This window comes from Drosophila willistoni, chromosome 3R, assembly GCF_018902025.1.
Source record: "Drosophila willistoni isolate 14030-0811.24 chromosome 3R, UCI_dwil_1.1, whole genome shotgun sequence".
In the NCBI taxonomy this organism is placed as follows: Eukaryota; Metazoa; Arthropoda; class Insecta; order Diptera; family Drosophilidae; genus Drosophila; species Drosophila willistoni.
This window is the reverse complement of record NC_061086.1, coordinates 26004883-26023535: the sequence shown is the minus strand read 5'-3', so window position 1 is coordinate 26023535 and position 18653 is coordinate 26004883. Positions and strand designations below refer to the sequence as shown.

At 37.1% G+C, this 18653-nt stretch overlaps 7 protein-coding genes across 8 annotated transcripts; 5 read left to right on the top strand and 2 right to left on the bottom strand.

The window, feature by feature from the left end:
- The first annotated feature begins 465 nt into the window (after positions 1 to 465).
- On the top strand, positions 466 to 1252 carry LOC111519203. The gene is made up of 4 exons (XM_023178738.2): positions 466 to 633; positions 695 to 777; positions 838 to 1009; positions 1067 to 1252. Exons 1-4 carry the CDS (start codon positions 507 to 509, stop codon positions 1150 to 1152), a joined length of 468 nt encoding a protein of 155 aa, XP_023034506.1. The 5' UTR covers positions 466 to 506; the 3' UTR covers positions 1153 to 1252.
- A 283-nt stretch (positions 1253 to 1535) lies between these two features.
- On the top strand, positions 1536 to 3314 carry LOC6647825 (putative flavin-containing monoamine oxidase AofH). The gene is made up of 3 exons (XM_002069802.3): positions 1536 to 1999; positions 2063 to 2245; positions 2299 to 3314. The coding sequence occupies exons 1-3, from the start codon at positions 1614 to 1616 to the stop codon at positions 3164 to 3166; spliced, it is 1437 nt and encodes a 478-aa protein (XP_002069838.1). The 5' UTR covers positions 1536 to 1613; the 3' UTR covers positions 3167 to 3314.
- Positions 3315 to 5628: 2314 nt separating this feature from the next.
- Positions 5629 to 10841, top strand: LOC6647826 (organic cation transporter protein). Its single transcript, XM_002069803.4, has 7 exons — positions 5629 to 6527; positions 8741 to 9187; positions 9246 to 9400; positions 9460 to 9628; positions 9695 to 9836; positions 9902 to 10055; positions 10115 to 10841. The coding sequence occupies exons 1-7, from the start codon at positions 6412 to 6414 to the stop codon at positions 10666 to 10668; spliced, it is 1737 nt and encodes a 578-aa protein (XP_002069839.1). The 5' UTR covers positions 5629 to 6411; the 3' UTR covers positions 10669 to 10841.
- On the bottom strand, positions 10776 to 12025 carry LOC6647386 (serine protease 44). Its single transcript, XM_023178260.2, has 6 exons — positions 11903 to 12025; positions 11685 to 11826; positions 11527 to 11628; positions 11335 to 11450; positions 11080 to 11272; positions 10776 to 11024 (listed from the first exon to the last, which is right to left on the bottom strand). The coding sequence occupies exons 1-6, from the start codon at positions 12009 to 12011 to the stop codon at positions 10880 to 10882; spliced, it is 807 nt and encodes a 268-aa protein (XP_023034028.1). The 5' UTR covers positions 12012 to 12025; the 3' UTR covers positions 10776 to 10879.
- Positions 12026 to 12466: 441 nt separating this feature from the next.
- On the top strand, positions 12467 to 14207 carry LOC6647387 (golgin subfamily A member 7). Of its 2 annotated transcripts, XR_002724265.2 has the most exons (5): positions 12467 to 12616; positions 12959 to 13124; positions 13186 to 13338; positions 13417 to 13766; positions 13829 to 14207. XR_002724265.2 is itself a non-coding variant. In XM_002069805.4 (4 exons), the coding sequence occupies exons 2-4, from the start codon at positions 12966 to 12968 to the stop codon at positions 13555 to 13557; spliced, it is 453 nt and encodes a 150-aa protein (XP_002069841.3). In that variant the 5' UTR covers positions 12467 to 12616; positions 12959 to 12965; the 3' UTR covers positions 13558 to 14207. The 2 variants fall into 2 exon arrangements, 1 of the variants encoding a protein (XP_002069841.3); XM_002069805.4 differs by having other exon boundaries at positions 13417 to 14207.
- A 227-nt stretch (positions 14208 to 14434) lies between these two features.
- On the top strand, positions 14435 to 15146 carry LOC26529714 (putative uncharacterized protein DDB_G0275629). Its single transcript, XM_015177504.3, has one exon. It carries the CDS (start codon positions 14796 to 14798, stop codon positions 15048 to 15050), a length of 255 nt encoding a protein of 84 aa, XP_015032990.1. The 5' UTR covers positions 14435 to 14795; the 3' UTR covers positions 15051 to 15146.
- Positions 15147 to 16067: 921 nt separating this feature from the next.
- On the bottom strand, positions 16068 to 16607 carry LOC6647388 (protein PDF). Its single transcript, XM_002069806.4, has one exon. The coding sequence runs from the start codon at positions 16605 to 16607 to the stop codon at positions 16305 to 16307; it is 303 nt and encodes a 100-aa protein (XP_002069842.1). The 3' UTR covers positions 16068 to 16304.
- Positions 16608 to 18653: the final 2046 nt, after the last annotated feature.

The window sequence follows — 18653 nt, the reverse complement described above, 5'->3', positions numbered from 1 at the left end:
CTTAGATATAATTTTAAAATATTTTTTAAATATCTGACAACAAGAATTCTTCAAGATATAAGGGTAAGTACTATGACAATGATCCAAACATTATAGGTTTATTTTATAATTATGACAATTATTATTATAATTATAATCATTCAGGGAATTTTCAATTCAAATGATGATGATTAAAATGATTCACTACATGCACTGTCTCTCTCTAACAAACTGGTTTAACAGAGAACCACGATTCCAACTAAATTACAGCAAAGGGCAGTTACATACAATCAATTTATCGGAATTGTTAATCATTCAGAGGGCCTCAACTCGAGCTAACTACATCTAATCAATTAATATACATTTTTGTAATCTACTCCACAAGCGTGGCTATTTAGTTGGCCTCTGGTGTATAACTTTTCTCTGAATTTCTATTCTGTAATAGTTTTTCTTATTTGTAGTACAAGTGTCGACTTGAGAAGATTGTTTAATCCCCTCTTTAGTCAGGATCAGCTTATCAAATCAGAATGTTAAAGAGAATGTGCTGCATGCGGTTAAAAACCGCTGGCTATGTATTCGGTGGGATCGATATCGTTGTAAATACCTTACTCTTGGCATTGCTTCTGTTTTTCGTAATTGATTATGTGGCGTATGGTAAGAAACTGATAATCGGATAGAGAGGAGACACGATAGTTAATTTATATTCCTGTTATAGGTGAGGTTTTTATGCTAATTGTTTTGGCAATCGTTTTTGTAAAACTTCAGAGTGGTTTCATGATGATCTTAGGCATCAAAATGGTAAATTAAAAATATTTGTTTATTTTATAAAAACTTGTAATCTAACAAATGTAATTGCAGCAACGTCATCTCTTATTACTGCCCTGGTTGATAATTTTTGGAATCCAATTGATATATATAATATTTCAGTCTTCAACTGTTATGGGATACGAGATAGATTTTAATATTAATGTAAATCAATCGACAAAATGTTCCGTAATGATATTGCTTCTCTTAGTTATTCCTTCTTGGCGTAAGTTTGTCTAAGTTTTTTCTTTCTTTTTCATATTTCATGGATTTTATCTTCTAGTGTTTGGTTTATATATCTTGTATGGCATTTACTCGTTGTATAAGGAGATTCAAGCCACCCGAAAGCATCAGCAGGCCCAACTGTAAAAATAATAAACAAGAAGGAGTAAAAGTTTGTAACTATTTCAAACATAATTAATTGAATTGTTTTCCGTGTAGAGTTTTTAATAAAATAAAGAAGTTTCATCGTGCGATTATATATGTAAATGAGTTTTGATTTTTTTCAAATCTTACTGATTAGTTTAGAGAAGAACAAAAAACGATGCTGAAAAGTATGCTACATATTTCGTTTTCCCCCGCTAAAATCTTCAAACTGTAAAGTTCCTGTAAAACTTTAATTGGCTGGAATATATAGTATAAGTTTTCCATGTTAAAAAACTATTACACACATAATTACTTATTCCGAACTCTATAAAGTCGGTTTCATATAGATGTATGTATATTGTTAGTTGAAATACCTTTGTAAAATTATTCATAATTTTTGTGTATTTTGTTATATTTTTTTTCCGGTTGTGTGTACACAGAAAATGACCATTTTGAAATGAGATATGGACCTGCCTTTCGGTACACAAACTCCAGAGCTCGATGTGCTTATTGTGGGCGCTGGTCTGTCAGGTCTTGCTTCGGCCGTGAAGATACTCTCCAAAGAGCAATCCCTTAAAATGAAAATTATTGATGAGAATCCGATGCCCGGTGGTCAGTTGGGCGAGAGTGGTAACCGATTCGTGAACAGCGACCAGGACCAGATGATTACTTTCCTGACGTATGTTCAGGTCTTGCCACATCGCTATGTGCCAGATTTTAGCAGCGATTCTCTGAGACGTTGCTGGGATCTGGATCGAGGTCTGACCTCCTTACCGGCCAGATTTGAGTTGTGGCGTTACATAAATATGTTGGAGATTCGCATGAAGAAGTTCGGTTCGAAGAAATTCAAGTTGGTTACTCGTTGTTTGAAACTTTGCGAAATCTGTTTAATTCTTTGATTTTGATTCTGCAGCTTGCGTAATCGGGGTCCTACTATGGAAAGACATATTTGCAATAATCTGTTCTTCAACAAGTCGCGTTTCTTCATGTTCAATGTGGTGGAAATCGCCTGTGGCGCCAATCCCAGCGATGTGGATTATGATGAGTTTATGGTCGTGTGCAGTTCATGTGGAGGATTGCGCATGCTAATAGATTTGTGGGTGACCATTGAGACCTTTTGACTCTTGGCTAATTCGACTTTTTTGACAGGTACTTTACATTTCCCAGCTCACTGTTTGAGTTCTCGACCAGAAAACTAGTTGATAATATTATGGAAAAAATCAAATTCGCCGACATGGTAATGAACTGTCGGGCTACTAGGGTGGATCACTTCAAGAACTATGTGGAGGTGAGCGATTCACTGGGAATGAAACATACGGCACAGACTGTGATACTGGCCATACCATGGAATAAGGTACAAAAGTTAGAGTTTAATCCGCCATTGCCAAAGGAATTCCAGCAGACGGTGAAAGCTTATCAAAAGCCTCGACGTGTCATCACTCAGTTCTATATGCGATATCCGAAATCCTATTGGCGCTCCCAGGGTTATTCCGGCCACTTTTTGAGCTCTGAGCCCCTTGTGTGTGGCCGTGAGTGTCGATCGGGCATTTACCGTGGCTACATGATGCATACTCAGGACGAAGTGGACGAGGTGAAGCAAACTGTACTCGATTTGGTGTCTGAATACTTTGGCGATGAGATGCAACACCCATTGGAATATCAGCAGAGTACTTTTGAGTTGAATATGGCCCTTCATAGTCCACAAATCACACCCTGGCATCGGGTGATCTGGTCCAGTTCGGCAGCCGTTGGTACCTACTATCGCAATTTGATGGGCGGAGCTGTGCAGAGCGGAGTACGGGCAGCTGTTAGTGCCCTCTTCGTGATTCGGCCTCAGGTAGTCAGCTGGAAGGATATGATGGATGTAGATGAAAAGGATCAGTATGCCGGCGTCAATGTGGGTCGTGTAAGAGGCCTGCTCAGTCGCCTTAATCTCTACAATGTTACATTCTATAGTGTATTCGTTCTGGGAATCATTTTTATCCTCAACATAGGCTACAATCGTTCAGTCTCTTAGAGAGAAAGAGAGAGAGCATAATTTTGTGTGTCTGGAGACTAGAATCTCGTCTAATTCTTTTGTCATTTGCTATTCAGTCAGTCAGTCCAGTCCAGTCAAGTCGCAGACGAGTCGTAAACGCCATAATAAATCTCTTTTATTAAATTGATGCCTAGATTTTTGAATACAAGTATAAAAAAAAAACACTTTTTCTTTTTGCATAATAATCTTTAAGCTCGTTTTGTGGGTAATCATTCACTTAAGTAAAATATCGCCAACGCCAGAATCACAAATTGCCTGCCATCTTTAGAAAATTGAATTCAATAGAGAACCCTGAGAGAGGTAGTCCATATACATGCATATATGTATTAGAGATGATCTAAACCATAATTATAATCATATAATAATAGATCATGTAACTTTGTCCCATTCCAAGTTAAATTAACTCAACTAGCTGTGTGACTATTTATAGTAATTGAATTATAGATTTAGCCGATCGGCAGCGGGTAGATCTACTTGAATTCAAAGTGAAAGTGTGTCTGGGTATAGGGTGTGGGCTGAGCTCCAAGTATATGCACCTCTGCTCTGCTGTGCTCTGCTCCATTGTGCTGTAAACCGTAAAACCCATCAATAGGATCACGTGCGTCAGTGCCACACCCACGCCCCAAATGCGCTCAAATATGCCAACGAACAGAGATCTCTAATTACAATCGTTCAACCAAATGCCCTCCTCCTCCTCCTCCACCCTCTGTTACTTATCCAAATTCCGTTAGAGAGTGAGAGACTCATGTCAGTGCAATTTTCATAGTTGAATAGAGGTAAATTCTACACACATTTGATTAGAATGCATGAGAAAATTTAAACAATAATTAAACAAACAACAAACTTAGTTAATAGAAGCATAGTAAAATGAGTATGCCGGAAACAAACTTCACTAACTAGAAGGTCGTTTGCACTAAGGGATATGTAAGAATCCCAGCTTAGTTGAATACCCTTTCCAGTTCCCTTTGCAATGCTCGATCATTGTCATTCTATTGATCGCCGATTGACGTACATTGATAGATATTTACTTAGCCTTACCTCACTCGATGGCCAATTAATTGAGATCAATTGAATGGATCTTAGCCAGCGTTGAGGACTCTTAATAGCTCATAACCGATAACCGAGTAGGTTAACCTTAATCGAATCTCCGCCCTTGCCCCACCTCGCCGCCCCCAGCGAAAGGTCACTGCGTAGAAATCTGGTTTCGCTTTGTTTTGATATACGATAAGATTGTCATAAGAGTTTTCTAGTTCTCGTTTGTGTTCTCTTCCTTTAGATGGCCCTCTTCTTTCCTCAAGGGTAAACAGAATAGTGTAAATGAGTGTGAGAAAAGAAAATAATTAAATGTTATGTTAAGAATATGAAATTCGGCATTTCAATGAATGGGGAGTGTCGCATTCGAATGCCCAAATGCTTATACTAAGTAGTTTATGCTCGAGTATATACAAAATATTCAAGCAAGGGGGATCCTGGGTAAAGACGACAATGACGATAAGAGCAACCAAATAAACAACAATAACAAAAAAGACGACGATGACAGAATTTTGAGAATGTTTTCTTAATATATTCGGTCATATAGAAGTGCCCAGTGCTCTACAAATGAATTATCAACAATTATTAAGAGGGAAATTAAGTCCTTTTGAAAGACCTCAAAGTTAAGGGGGTTTAGAGTTTCAAATTGTTCTTGAAAATAGTTTGATTTAATGAGATATGGCCGACTTCTCCTGCTGTAGGGTATTTAAAATCTGTTTGTCACTTGTAAATAATCTCTCTTAAATGTGCAACGAGGGTTTTCTTAATGCTTTCACTCAAATCCAAAAAAAAGAAGAAAAAACAAACGAACCATATGCAAGTCCAACATACGAATATATAAAGCATATGGAACGGAAAGTGCCGAACGATACCGATCTGGAGTCGATTCGAATCGGCTTGGATCGTGTCGGTTATAGCAGAAGTCCCAGAGATAGAGTCGGAGCTGGGTAGAGCACCAGAAGTATGGGAAACGTTCTCTCTCTGGGCATGAAATGGGAAGGGGGATGGGTGCGAGTGTGCGAGAGGGAACCGTGTGTTTTGGGGAGCTATATGGCAGTGATAAGGGGCAGCGGGGAGGAGCAGAGATGGAGGTGGTGCGGGGGGGGGACTTGAGGCGCGTACGCGTACAAAAACACTGCGATCGACCTCCCGTGGGCTTAGTTTGTGAGACGCTTTCGAAGCGGCAAGTAGTAGTAATAGCAAACGACATCAACTGCAAGGAGAACAACAAATACACGCGCTCGACCAAAAAACCATTCAAATTAGAAAAACAACAAGAAAACGAACCAAAAAGACGACAGTGCAATCCAAAAAAAGAAAAGAGAATAAACGAAAGAAATAACCAAAGAAAAAAGAAAACAACAACGAAACAAAAAACAAAATTTTTATTTTCAATACATTTTTATGTTTATTTTGACTTAAAGAAAATTTCAAATAACAAGAAAAAAAACGTGTCGCTCTATGTCATAGACAAAGTACATCCCATTTGCTGTGTGTGTGTGTGTGCGGGAGGAGGGGGCTAACAATTGAGAATAATATACAAACACAAAGCATAAAGAGAAAATTTGAAAACCAAAAAGCCCCAAAAAAACAAAAAAAAAAGAACAACCAGATAAACATCAACAAACGTGCAGGAGTTGAAACGCATTTTCCAAGAAGTGAAAGTGAAAAGTCTTAACCGTGTGTGTAAATACCTAAGCTACACAATATATAACAAACGATCGATTGATCGATCGATCCATCCATCGATCCATCCATCCATCCACCCATCGATCCGCTGCGACTTTATCTGAAGAGAAGAAGTCAACGGCAACAACAACAAAGAGCAAAACCACGGCCCAGTGCCAAGTTATTGCACTCGGATGCATCTATCGCTCGACAACAGATGAGATCGTCAAATCGAATCTAAATCCAGACTCAAATATATGTACATACATATATATATTGTTTTTAGAGATTGCACAAAATAATATTGCCAAGTTCAGTGTCAAAGAACTCCAAGCTTCGCAAAATTCAGTGAATTGTGTATTTTTAGAAATATATACAACAACAAATCAAAAGGAAAAAGCTAAAATCCCTTATCACCAAATACTAATTTAAATACTTACTTGTGTTGTGTACCTAAAATTATAGTAGAACATCCTTTTTTGTTTGTTGTTTGACTAAATCTGTGATATCTCATATTAAGCACAATGACTAAATCAAAAGAAAATCTGGAAAAAACACGTGAGCCGATCAGCGAGGAGAGTATGAAAGATTTGCTCACCAAGCAATTGGAAATTGTCGGAAGCGGTGGAGCATTTGTATGGTAAGTTAAACACACACACAATGAGTCAATAAAGTCTCACAACATGACCCAACAATTTAATGGGAATAATAAATAGAAATTAATTGTAGTGAAGCATTTTATATCCTTTCAAGTGTCAAACACTTTATAAATAGGCAAAAAAAAGAAAAGAAATTTTTACTAAATTAACGTTATTCAGATTCAAAAATTATCATAAATTATCGTCTTTTTTCTATGATCTTTGATTCAAGTATTTTATATTTAGAGAAACCCTTAAAGTTTCTGTTGATCGTTGATTATATTTTTTAACTTTGCCAAATCCCAATGATTTTACATCAAATGACCTCTTTTAAATTTCGCATAATTGATGTAGAAATTTTTGTCAATTTTAATGGTAAGCAAGTTATAAATTTCCAAAAATTTATTAAAAAATTCTTCTAAATTTTAATAATCTTAAGTTTTTTTTACATATGTGAAATAACTGAAGTAAACTTTTCTGAAATCGGCAAGCAGCTAGAAAAGTGAATTTAAATTTTCATTCTAGATCAATAGAATACAAAACGTCCTTTAAAAAAATAATAAATAAATCAATTGTTCTCTATTCTTCAAAAACTTAACTCTCAACTTAACAAGCTTTTAACAAAAGTCAGCAAAATTTTAGAAAAACTATTTTTTGAAATCTCTTTCGATAAGATTTTCAAAGCCACAATTCACAATTAAGTCCACAATTTTTAGCAAATATTCTTAAATGTGAGTTCAATGTTTTGAATAAGGTCTTGTGGGTTAGCTTAAAAATGTTTGAAGAAAATTAGTGTTTTAATGAATAAGATGATCAAAAACCGGCATAGAAATTCAGTTTCGATTTATTGCTGTTTTGTGATTTTACTTTATTGATCGACTGTTTATTAGGAAGCGATAGGAAATTTATGCAGCGAAAAATTTAGTGCTGAAGTGAATCATGTTTCACTTGACCTACAAAATGCATTAATGCATTTGCCTCTATATAGGTGACGTTCTCTAGAATTATTGATATTTAATATGTTTCCCATGAGATCCAATGATACACCATTGGGAGATCATTTTGGTTTTCGTTTTTTGTCATTTCTCTAATGCGCACAAAGAAAATATAAAATACAAAATACAAAACTATCTAGTATTTAAATTAAACGTTTACAACGTGTTCTCAAAACAATTTTTAACTAAAACACGAACAAGTAATTATCATAAACTGGAGAAAATGTTTTGTTTAGATATAATCTAGATCCTAACTAAATGTCAAACACGATGTATTGAATTGTCGGAAAGTTGATTGAGGTTTTGTTATGTAAATTCGTATTGCGGGGGGGTGGTGATGGTGGTGGGCGCCTTCCTACCCCAACCAATCAAAGGGCAGTCTGCCCTATTTATAGCCACTGGCCGGCAACTGAATACAATTTAATTAATCAATGAGCTGATAAGAAAGCATTTTGAAAATTCTGATCTGGCGCGCTCTTCAATTAAGTAAATGTCAATGATTCGTGACTGTAATCTATGTAGAACCGGTACTACTCACTAGCCACTTACTAACTAACTAACTAAACCAGATCGTTGTAATGATTCCTCAACAGCATGAGGGAGAGAGCAAAGTTTAGAGGACACTTGCACCGAGAGTCATTCAACTATTCGACTATTCGACGTGAGCTATATAACAAAATGATATTCGGCGTATGCTTTGAATTTTTGACGATCTGCTCAGAATTGAAAGCATTTAAAAAATAAGTCGGATATGTATGTAAATATTGCGCATTGCCGTTCCGGTTACCCGATTTGTTTAATGATTAATGACGCTGGGTGGTTGAATTTTTTTCCGTTTTCGCTTTTGTTTTTGTTTTTGTATTTACTTATTTATTTCAAATATGTAATAAAGTATTTTTGTGTATCTGCATGAGGGGAATGCTTAATTGTGTTTATCTGAAAGTGTCCACCAAAATACAAATCATAATAGTTTTTTTTTTTTTTTGGAACCTCGACAGCTGTTATTGTTGATTTTTTAATTTTGCAATTATCGGTTTATGTTAATAATATTTACTTTACTTTACCTTTTGCTGGGTGTCAATGTGTGAAACTTCAAACTTGCGTGTGGTAAACAATTGACTAACGACATCTTAATTAACATCTAGTGAAATTTTGATTACAAAACAGATCGACAAATAGATTTCACAAATAACTAAATAGTCTATGTGTCTCTATTATAGGGCAATATTTTTCCTGTGCGTTACACCGAATATCCTGAATGGTTTTCATGTCTCCTCCTACACTCTGTTGGGTCATTTGCCGGATGATCAATGGTGCGGCATCTCAGATCTGCAGTCCACCAATTGGACAACGGAACAGAAGCGAAGCATTGCCGAAAGGGATTTAAATTCGGGTGGTTGCACTGTCTGGAATTGGGACTACAAACATCTGAGTAGCATGTCGTATGAGGCGGCTCTGCAATATACGAATCGCATGACCCAGATTGAACGGCCTTCGGAGATCTCATGCAAGGTTAGGGGCAACTATGAATATGCCCATCCCGAGACAACATTCGTTGCTGACTGGGAACTGACCTGTGATCGTAGCTTACAGCGGACATCGGCTCAGGTTTCCATATCGCTGGGCAAATTCTGTGGCTCCTTTTCCTTTGGCATATTGGCTGACAAGTAAGTGAAAGTGACAAACTGACAATGAGATTGAGTTTACTTAAAATTGTTTTTGTAGATTCGGTCGCAAGGCATCTTTTACACTGGGAGCAGCCTTCTTCATAGTGGGTAGTTTCTTTTGCACCTTCTCGCCCTGGTATAGTCTCTTTCTGATTGGTCGTTTTGCCCTCGGAGCAGCTTCATCGGGTCTCTTCTATCCAGCTTTTACCATGAGTGAGTTAAGTATTAAATTGAAACATAACTTTTCTGACGCTTTGTTCTTGCCCTTTCAGTTGTTGAGAACATTTGTCTGAAGCATCGTTCTTGGATGTCTATAGCGTTCTCGGCCTCGTATCCCGTTGGCATGATCATCTTGGCAATAATTGGTTATCTCATACAGCCCTGGAGGTACTTACAGCTGGCCCTGACTATTCCTTCGCTTCTGCTTATACTCAATTGCTAGTAGGTCAACCTTAACCAAGGATTAAGGAGTGAAATATAGCTAACAAATTCTTTCCCCCATTCTAGTCTGATGAATGAATCACCACGTTGGCTTATTACCAAGCAGCGCTACGATCGTTGTTATAGGATACTCTTCAAGCAGCAGAGCCATTATGAGATTCAACCACCCATTGCAGCAGCTACAGAGATTATTAGCGATAAGAAAGCTGTAAGTGTCAAAGATTTGGTTTAGAAAAAGTTCTTCAAATTCTAAAGTTCCCCCCTTTCATTTAGTTGGATACGGAAGTTAATGTTTCCCTGATACAGAAGCTTAAGGATGGACCCATGAAATCCATCATTGAGCTGTTTAGCAATCCGAAAGTGCGCAAATTGATTTTCACCTCGTACTTTATGTTCTGTGTGACATCGCTGAGTTATTACGTTACGGGTAAGTTCAATTAAGAAGTTGTGGGATTTGTAATTTATCCTTTTGGTGATCCTTTGCAGCTTTGAATGCTTCCAATTTGTCGGTGAGCCGTTATCTATATATCGTGGCCACTGGAGTCGTTGATATACCCTCGTATTTGGTGCCAGTGATAATGCTGCGTTTCACTGGACGTCGGATTACCACATCGTTCCTCTTCCTGTGGACGGGTATATCGCTGCTGTTGGTGCTTTCGGTGCCCGCGGGCAGCACTACCTGGATTGTGGCATTCGCTATGCTGGGACGCTTTGGTATCAGTGCCACATATTCGGTGGTCACTCTATACACAGCTGAACTGTATCCCACCGAGATACGTAACTCGGCCTTGGGCACATGCTCAACGTTCGCCCACATCGGATCGATATCTGCGCCCTATGTCGTCGATGTCCTGGGCGCATTGGGCTGGTACATTCCAACAACTATATGCGGAAGTTTAGTTTTAGTAGCGGGCCTGCTGACCCTCACTCTGCCCGAAACGGGCACCGGCAAACTGATCGATAAGGTGGACGATGCCGCTGCTGCTTCTACCTCGCCGGCTTGCGATGCTGCTCCCATGGAGCAGGCCGAGAAGAAGTAGAGGCAGTGGAGATTAGGATTAAGTCTATAATAATTAGCAGTTCTCTAGCCTAAGCCTAATCATTGTTAATCTGTGCTATTCCTTTGCATTATATATATACATATGTGTGTACTTGTATTCGTAAATATTTTCTCTGTTTGATATCCGTATAATAAATAAATTATATACCTATACCAGACCAGATGAAAGATTCAAAGCGGCACGGAGAGATCTAGGATATATAAAGTTGGACCCAGTCGTAATAGGGACGCGTCACGGTATAAATGCTCGGCATACCCTTGATGCCGCAGGTGAGACCATGGGAAACCAGTCCGTAGATGTAATCCTTGCCGCCATACGGACAAATCAATGGACCACTAGTTAAGATAAATTCAGTAATAGATTAATAATATTCGTGAAATGAACTCTTACCCGGAGTCACCCTGACAGGAGTCTTGATTATTGCCCAAAGCACAGACAGTGTTTCCATTTTGAGGAGCCCAAACGTGTCCAATAATATTGCGACATTGTTGATTGTCTATCACTCGGACCTCAGCCTCGGCCAAATGTTTTTGCGAAGGACCTGCATGTCGAGTTGCTCCATAGCCAATAATGCGGCAGGATTCTGCAAAAGCAAAAAAGAAGGATCGAAGAACATTGGTGAAAGGATTGCGATTCACCAATTACCATTTTGGTCCGGTTTCATGCCCTGTGGCGGTAGTTGGGCAAAAGGCATATCCCTAAAAGATGTTTCATAGGCCGTGCTCATTTGGAGTAGAACAATATCATTCCGAAAATTAGACCTGCAAATACGAATGGGTTTTTGTTTCGCTAGCTGTGTGAGTGTATTAAACTTGACTCAGCTGTTGTTGGACGTACGGTTGGAAGTATATATACTCGGCACTCTCAAGACCATATGGCTCGAGATGCTTAAGGCCAATGTCATCATAACCAATAAAGGCCGCAATATTTTCCAGTTTCCTGCAAAGCAAAAGCATTCGTGTTAAAAAAGAGTTAAAGTTGTGACTCTCACTCACTTCCTCCACACACAGTGAGCAGCTGAAAGAATCCAGCGATCGCTGATTAAGCTGCCTCCACAAAAATGTTGATAGTTCACACTTCCATTTCGCTGCACCACGTCTTGCAATGAGACCATAAATGGATATTTACTGGTGCTACCTAAGTAAATGAAGATTCAAGGAGAAAGAAGTTCCAATTGATTTGTGATATAAAGAGAGAGAATTGCTTATACTGCCCACGCTAATTACAAGACGGCCTCCAACTATGGGCACTAGACGACCAATCTTAGCCTGGATGAGGACTAGAACCAGCAGGCACAGGTGACCACAACCATGAGCCCTCATGCTATAAAGAACTTTGAAAAGATACTGATAACCACGATCGTCACGACATTCCAAATGGGAGAAACAGTTTTAAGTTTAAATAATAGACATATGAATGTATATATAAGTGTGGATACAAAAACAAAAGGGCACAAGCTGTGCAAATATATGTGTTTTCAATGCGAATGTTTTGAAATCTCTACGGCTGAGCGTCAGCAAAAGTGAAGAGAGGACTTGGATGAGAAGAGCAAAAGTACAAGAGTTAAGTGTCAAGCGTATTTGAAATGCTTAACAAATTTTAATATTTACCTATACAAAGTAACGGTTTTTTATTAGCGCCATCTGTCAAATAATTTATAGTCCGTGCTCTGTGGCGCCATCTGCGTGAATGTGTGAACATGGTCGCTGTAACAGATCTGTTAATTAACAGACTTTACAGTGAGAAATTATTATCGATTAGTTTACCTATCGCGGAACTTCCACCTCTAGAAGAATAGAAAAAAAAGCAAAACTTTAGATTTTTTATTGTTGTTAAAAATCGCTAATTTGAGATAATCAAAGTCACATAATCGCTGTCTTATTTATAGCTATACGCTACTTAACTTTTATTGCACTTGGAAAATCAGGTAGGAAAGATATAAGGCTTCGCAATTCACCAGATACCTGAACACACACTCATGTATGTGCCCACTTTTACCAACATATGTTCCCACCACCTCCCACACACTTGTGTACTAATTATATTTACAATATGTATCAATTCAGTTACATCTGTTATTAATCTCATAAGCCTGGAATAATAACATTTATTTTCCAGCTTCGTGCGTGTAGTGTTCGAAGGGCACGAATTCCTATACGTGCCCTCATTTAAATTAAAGTTTCATTAAGTTCTATAAAATGATAGCACTTAATTACGCCTATCGTTCTCTTCAGCATGAATTTATTAATGCAATGTGTACTTATTTTAGAGCCAGAATGTCCCAGGGTCCAGGCACTCCAGCGGGCGGTAATCCCGGCACATTGCAAGGCTCTGGCGGGGGTGTAATCTTTAATAAAGTGTTCATCCAGAGGGACTATAGCGAAGGTACCTCAGTAAAATTCCACACAAGGCTTCCCACAGAATTGGATGGTATGGTAAGTACACATCTTATGCGTAATATATCGGCCACCAACTAATTACTCACTCTTCTGTCAGATTGAACGACAAGTCTTCGAGGCCACAATCAATAGGCTAAACGAATTTTATGCCGAGGCGGAAGAAGGATCGTGCGGCACCTATTGTGAAGGCTGTATAGGATGTATAACAGCATACTTGATCTACATGTGCTCCGAGACACATTATGAAAAGGTTCCTATGATGATGATGACTTATCCAATTAGAGATATGAATTTAATCAATTTTTTGTGGTTTCTTTGTTTATTTCAGACTCTACGTAAGATATCGAAATTTGTTGCTTCCCAAAATGAGCGCATTTACAATCCAAAGGGTCTACAGTTAATTGATCCAACATTTCGTGGTCTTCGCGTCATAGAGATTACAATCTTCGATCGCCCGGGGCGAACGTGACTTCCGCTTTCGCATTCGGCCAATGAGTTTTTCATGTAATACACATCAAGAAGAGTTAGAAATCCGTTTCAAACAGAGTTTAATCAAGCAAAAAGTCAAAGCCATTTTGTGTGTGTCTCCCCTCCCCGGAATCGGTGTCTGTGTGTGGGTGTATGCGTGTGCGTGTGTATGTGGGATCAGCTAAAAAGCTTTATAATCTACAATAATGCGTGAGTATAAGTATGCGTATGTTCAATTTAAATTTGCAACTTACAATTACTTATCTCACTAGCTCGACGCGTTTTTTGGTGGGGCAAGCGACTTAGTCATAAGTATTAAATGTGCTGGATAAACATACATGCCTACATACGTATAGATATTTATATAGCTATATCGTTGATGTATTTAGTCATACACACACACACATTAACATAATTACAAGTTATTACAATTACAATTAGCAAAGGCAGGGTTACATACATACATACATAAATAGTTACACCAAGTTAGTTATTAAGTAAATAAGTGAAACTGCATTTTCAGCTTAACCGCATACTGTCATACATTGATTGTATACACATTTTCATATGTTATTGTTCTCTTTTTATATTACAACTAGATTTGTTTACATTTTTATTTTTTAATTGTCTATTAAAATGTTTTTTGTCTAATTTATACATTTCTAACGCAATCTTTGCGCTTTTCTAGATATATATACATATATATTTACATACTTACGCTAGCAGACACGTCTATTAAACAAAAACAAAAAACACATTCATATTCCGAACAATGCCAAATGAACTTAACCTTTAAAACAAAAACAAAAAAAAAATCGTAAAAAAGATTGTTCGATTTTAAATGAATTAAAAAACCATATACTATATACATACATATATATGAGCAAAGCAGCCGCAAAAATTTTAAATACATATAAGCAAATAAACTGTCGTCTCTAAAGAAAGTATGAACAAAGACGTTTAAAACAACAAACAAAAAAAGCAACACTAAGCAACAGATCTATTTTTGTGTATTTGGTTTTTTTCCTTCCCTTCAACGCAATTGAAATGTAAATATTTGCTATATCAAAAATATGTTTTGCAAAATGTGTCTACTTTGTGCAGATTTTCCAGTATTTACCCAAGAGTCTATTGTACTTTTTGCAAAATTCAGAGCGACATCTTATATAAAAGGAGGCTGTAAATTGATAGAGCAGATCATAATAGATTTAAGGTTTTGTATTGTCGTACAATAGAAAAATGAAGCAAGTTACTTATATCGTCGCCGTTGTCCTTCTGGCCACAGTGCTTCTACTTGAGGACACTTCAGCGCAAACGAATTCAACAACAACAAGTTCAAACGCCACAACAACAACCACAACGACAACGACCGAAGCATCAACAACCACTACAACCACCTTGGCCCCTTCAACTTCGCATAGAAAACGTGTCACAATCCGGAATTTGAAATATAAAAGCGTCCGCAAGATTAAGGTTAATAAGAAATCTGGTTAAATGACGAAACTGGAAACACTTCCATTTCCAATAGGACAATTGAATGTGAATAAAGATCAAAATATACAGAGAACTACAGGCTACTGCGATTTGAGTCTATTTATATCCATTTTGCAGTAACTTAAAATAAGTAAACTAAGTTTGTTTGCTGCTTAATCCTAAAATCAGAAAATCTTTGATGTCTTTGTTCCTGACATAACTAGTAAGATGTCCTTTACACAGATATTATTGATGTAAGGAGTCGTTTGACATAACTTTCGTTATGATTCTTCAAATGACTCTCAAGATATTTTTAATTTTTCGCATGTAGTCCTTTTTTGTGATTGGCCATTTTTGCTTACTGTTCGCCTGCTCAAAAATGTGTGCTAATTGTTTTTGTAATAATTTGTAGTCTTTGATGGATTTTCAAAGTATATTGAAAATCTTTGAATGCAAATTGATAGTTCTGATCCTGTGGGATACAAAAAAAGCGTATCCTACCGAAATTATTCAACGTCCTGCTTAGATACATAAGGCTTGTTCAATTTTTCGTTTTTAAGCTCTAAAATCCGCAAAACATGTCGCATTGAGCAAATCGGACGAACGAACAAGGTTTCCCGTGGTTTGCGTGATGACGCGCATCGACTGACATTAAAAAAAGTGGGAGTCATCTAAGGATTCAGGACATAACATACTGTGGGAAGGTCTTTCATCTTGACTTTTCAAAGGACATTCCAGGACCTCATAAAGACAATCGACACAGGTCCAAACGACGTTTCTCCTTTTCGGCCAACTTTCCATACATCGATTTCTTATTCAACTTCGTCGCCCATTGAACCAACAAAATTAAACGACACCAAAAAGTATGCCACATTTTTCGGTAATTTGCACAATTTTGAATATGAATAAATAACAAGTACCAAAATCAGAAAATCTTTAAGAAGTCGAAGAAGAAGCCCCTTTAGTGCAGTGATAACACTTACTTGGCTCTTCTTCAAGGAAATCAATTTCCATTCGTTTATATATAAAGTTTCCGTCTATTTTGCTAGAATTGTGTATATTTAACGTGCTATTATGTATAATTTTCTATTTAGTAATACTTCTTCATATATACACACACTGGAGTATTTAAATGTATGAGGTCTTTTATCTCTAAAATAATTCATTTTAATCCATAAAGACTTCGCCTTCTTTTGCCCAAACATAAATATCAACATCGCTTATCTTGTTGTCCAGATCCATTCAAGATTTGACCATTTTAAGGGAGTGTTCAGTTTATTTACCAGCATCGTTCATGTTTTTGGGAAGACTTAGAAGAGAATTGATCAGCTCCGAATTGCGTTTCCTCATGCGGACAGGGCCAATCAGTGAGTTGTCCAGGAAATAGGGATACCGACAAAGGCTGGCCAATTGTCCAGATGGATATTGATTGGCATTGTTATACCAATCCAGAAGATCCCGATTGAAATCCTTTCGTATGTATCGTTCCTCATCGGGCGCAGCCAGAGCTGCACAGCAACAGCAATGGCAGCAAATGGCCAAAATAAGCAAAGAGAATATCATGCCGTAGCGAGCCATTCGTCTGAGACTGAGGACTAACTTGTGAATGAGTTGGCCCTAGAAAGTGCACCGATTTTTATAGCCAGGATGCCAGGATATTAGGTAAACGAAGACCTACAGCGGGTGGTCGCTACCACGCAATCCAATCCCATCCAACGCGTCAGCATTGCGTATCAGTTAACATTGTCAACGCCAGGACCAATATGTCAGACGCAGGCAAATAGCAACGCGTAAACTTGTTGTGTCAGTCCGGCAAATATTTACTTATGCAGTGTTTAATGTTTGGCAGTTTGTACTGCAGCTAATGCTGGGGCATACCTATGGAAGCTGTGGAATGGCGACATCCATTGCGACCTCGGTTGTTTTCGCCTTCGTCATGATTAATTTTGGACTGAGGGTCATAAAAATAAAAACCATCGCATTTAATATAACAAATTTTTTTTACGGCTTTTCCTTTTGGGTCCCCCCAGTTGGTTTCTCTATTGTGTAAACGACAGACTGTGCAAATACTTCTATATAATAGATGTATGTATAGTAATGAACAAAATAATACATACATTTTGTAGCAAAATGCGTATTTTTGGCAATTATAAAGTAAATATTGGTTGTGCAAATTAAGCAATTGTTGCCACTTGCTATAAAAGTCTTGAGCTTATGTAGCTAATTATCACAAGTAATTCATCAACAACTCAACCAACCAACCAACTAACCAATCTACCAAAAAGTAACCATCATGAGATCAGGGCAATTGGTATTAGGACTTTTAATTGTGGGCATTTGTATTTGGATAACAAATGCTGCTACAGATTCCTCCTCCTCAACAAGTTCAACATCAACAACAACGACAACTGATGCAACAACAACAACAACCACAACAACAACTGATGCAACAACGACGACAACGACATCATCATCAGCAACATCCAGCACCAAGAAACATAGGAAGAAGATTTACATTTCCAATCTCAAATACACCGCAAAGAGAAAAATTCACATCAAAAAGAACTCCACCAGCTCCAAGAGCAGCAGCAGCCGGAGCACACGTCTACGCAATCGTCGCCTTCGGAATCTCCTCAAGAAGAGGGGACTTAAAGTAAGACGTGGCTAGAGAGAACAAAGAAAATGAAACCAATTAATTTGTAGACCCATAACTGAAAACCATATCAATTGAAACAATAAAGTTCAACAATTTCAAGATAAAATTAAAAGGATTATGCATTTAAAAAACTTCTTCTGAAAAAAAAAACAAAGTTTTAGGTAAGTCTAAATTCACCAAGTTTGAATTTGCAAAAGGAATATATTTTTTAGCTCACGAGACATTTTTTATAAAAACAGGCAAACGAACATAAAACTTTTCAAAAATTTACCAAATGTTATTTCGATCAAGTTTTTATTGTTTGAATTTGAAATATTTAAAAGTAGAATACACAATTTTTGCTTATTTAAAGAAATAAAACATGCAAAAATGGGCAAAGTGAGCCAAAATTTTGGTCAAAAACCAATTCATATTACCAACCTACAAGTCAGTCATTTTTTGACCTATTTTTAAAATTCATATATTTCTTTTCGGAATAAAATCTGTTAAATTAATATGATTTTAAACACATTAAAAATAATAAATAATGTGATTACATTCTTTACCATCAAAATTGGGTATTTTTGCATCATTTACCGGGTACAAATATTTTTTTCCAAGATTTCAATTTGTAACATTTTAAAGTGCATCAAATTCTGGTCAACATGAAATATAACTTTTTTTAAATGGTTGGAAACTCACAAAAGCGCAGACCGCAAAATTTATGAAATTTCGTCCACAAAAACACTTTTACCTTGAGATCTTAATATTTGTGTTTAAATCTGACAATAGAATCTGCAGTTTGGTAAAACAAATTCTGAACTTACCTCTTCTTTTTAGCATCATTGTTAAATTTGAGTAAGTTGTCTATTAAACTTGCACCAAAAATAAACCCCAAAGTAGATGAAGTCGATTAATCTTGAAGTTTTGATTTGGTTGTAAAACAAATCCTTTTTCTTCTCCTTCCAACATGTAAATTTGCATATATG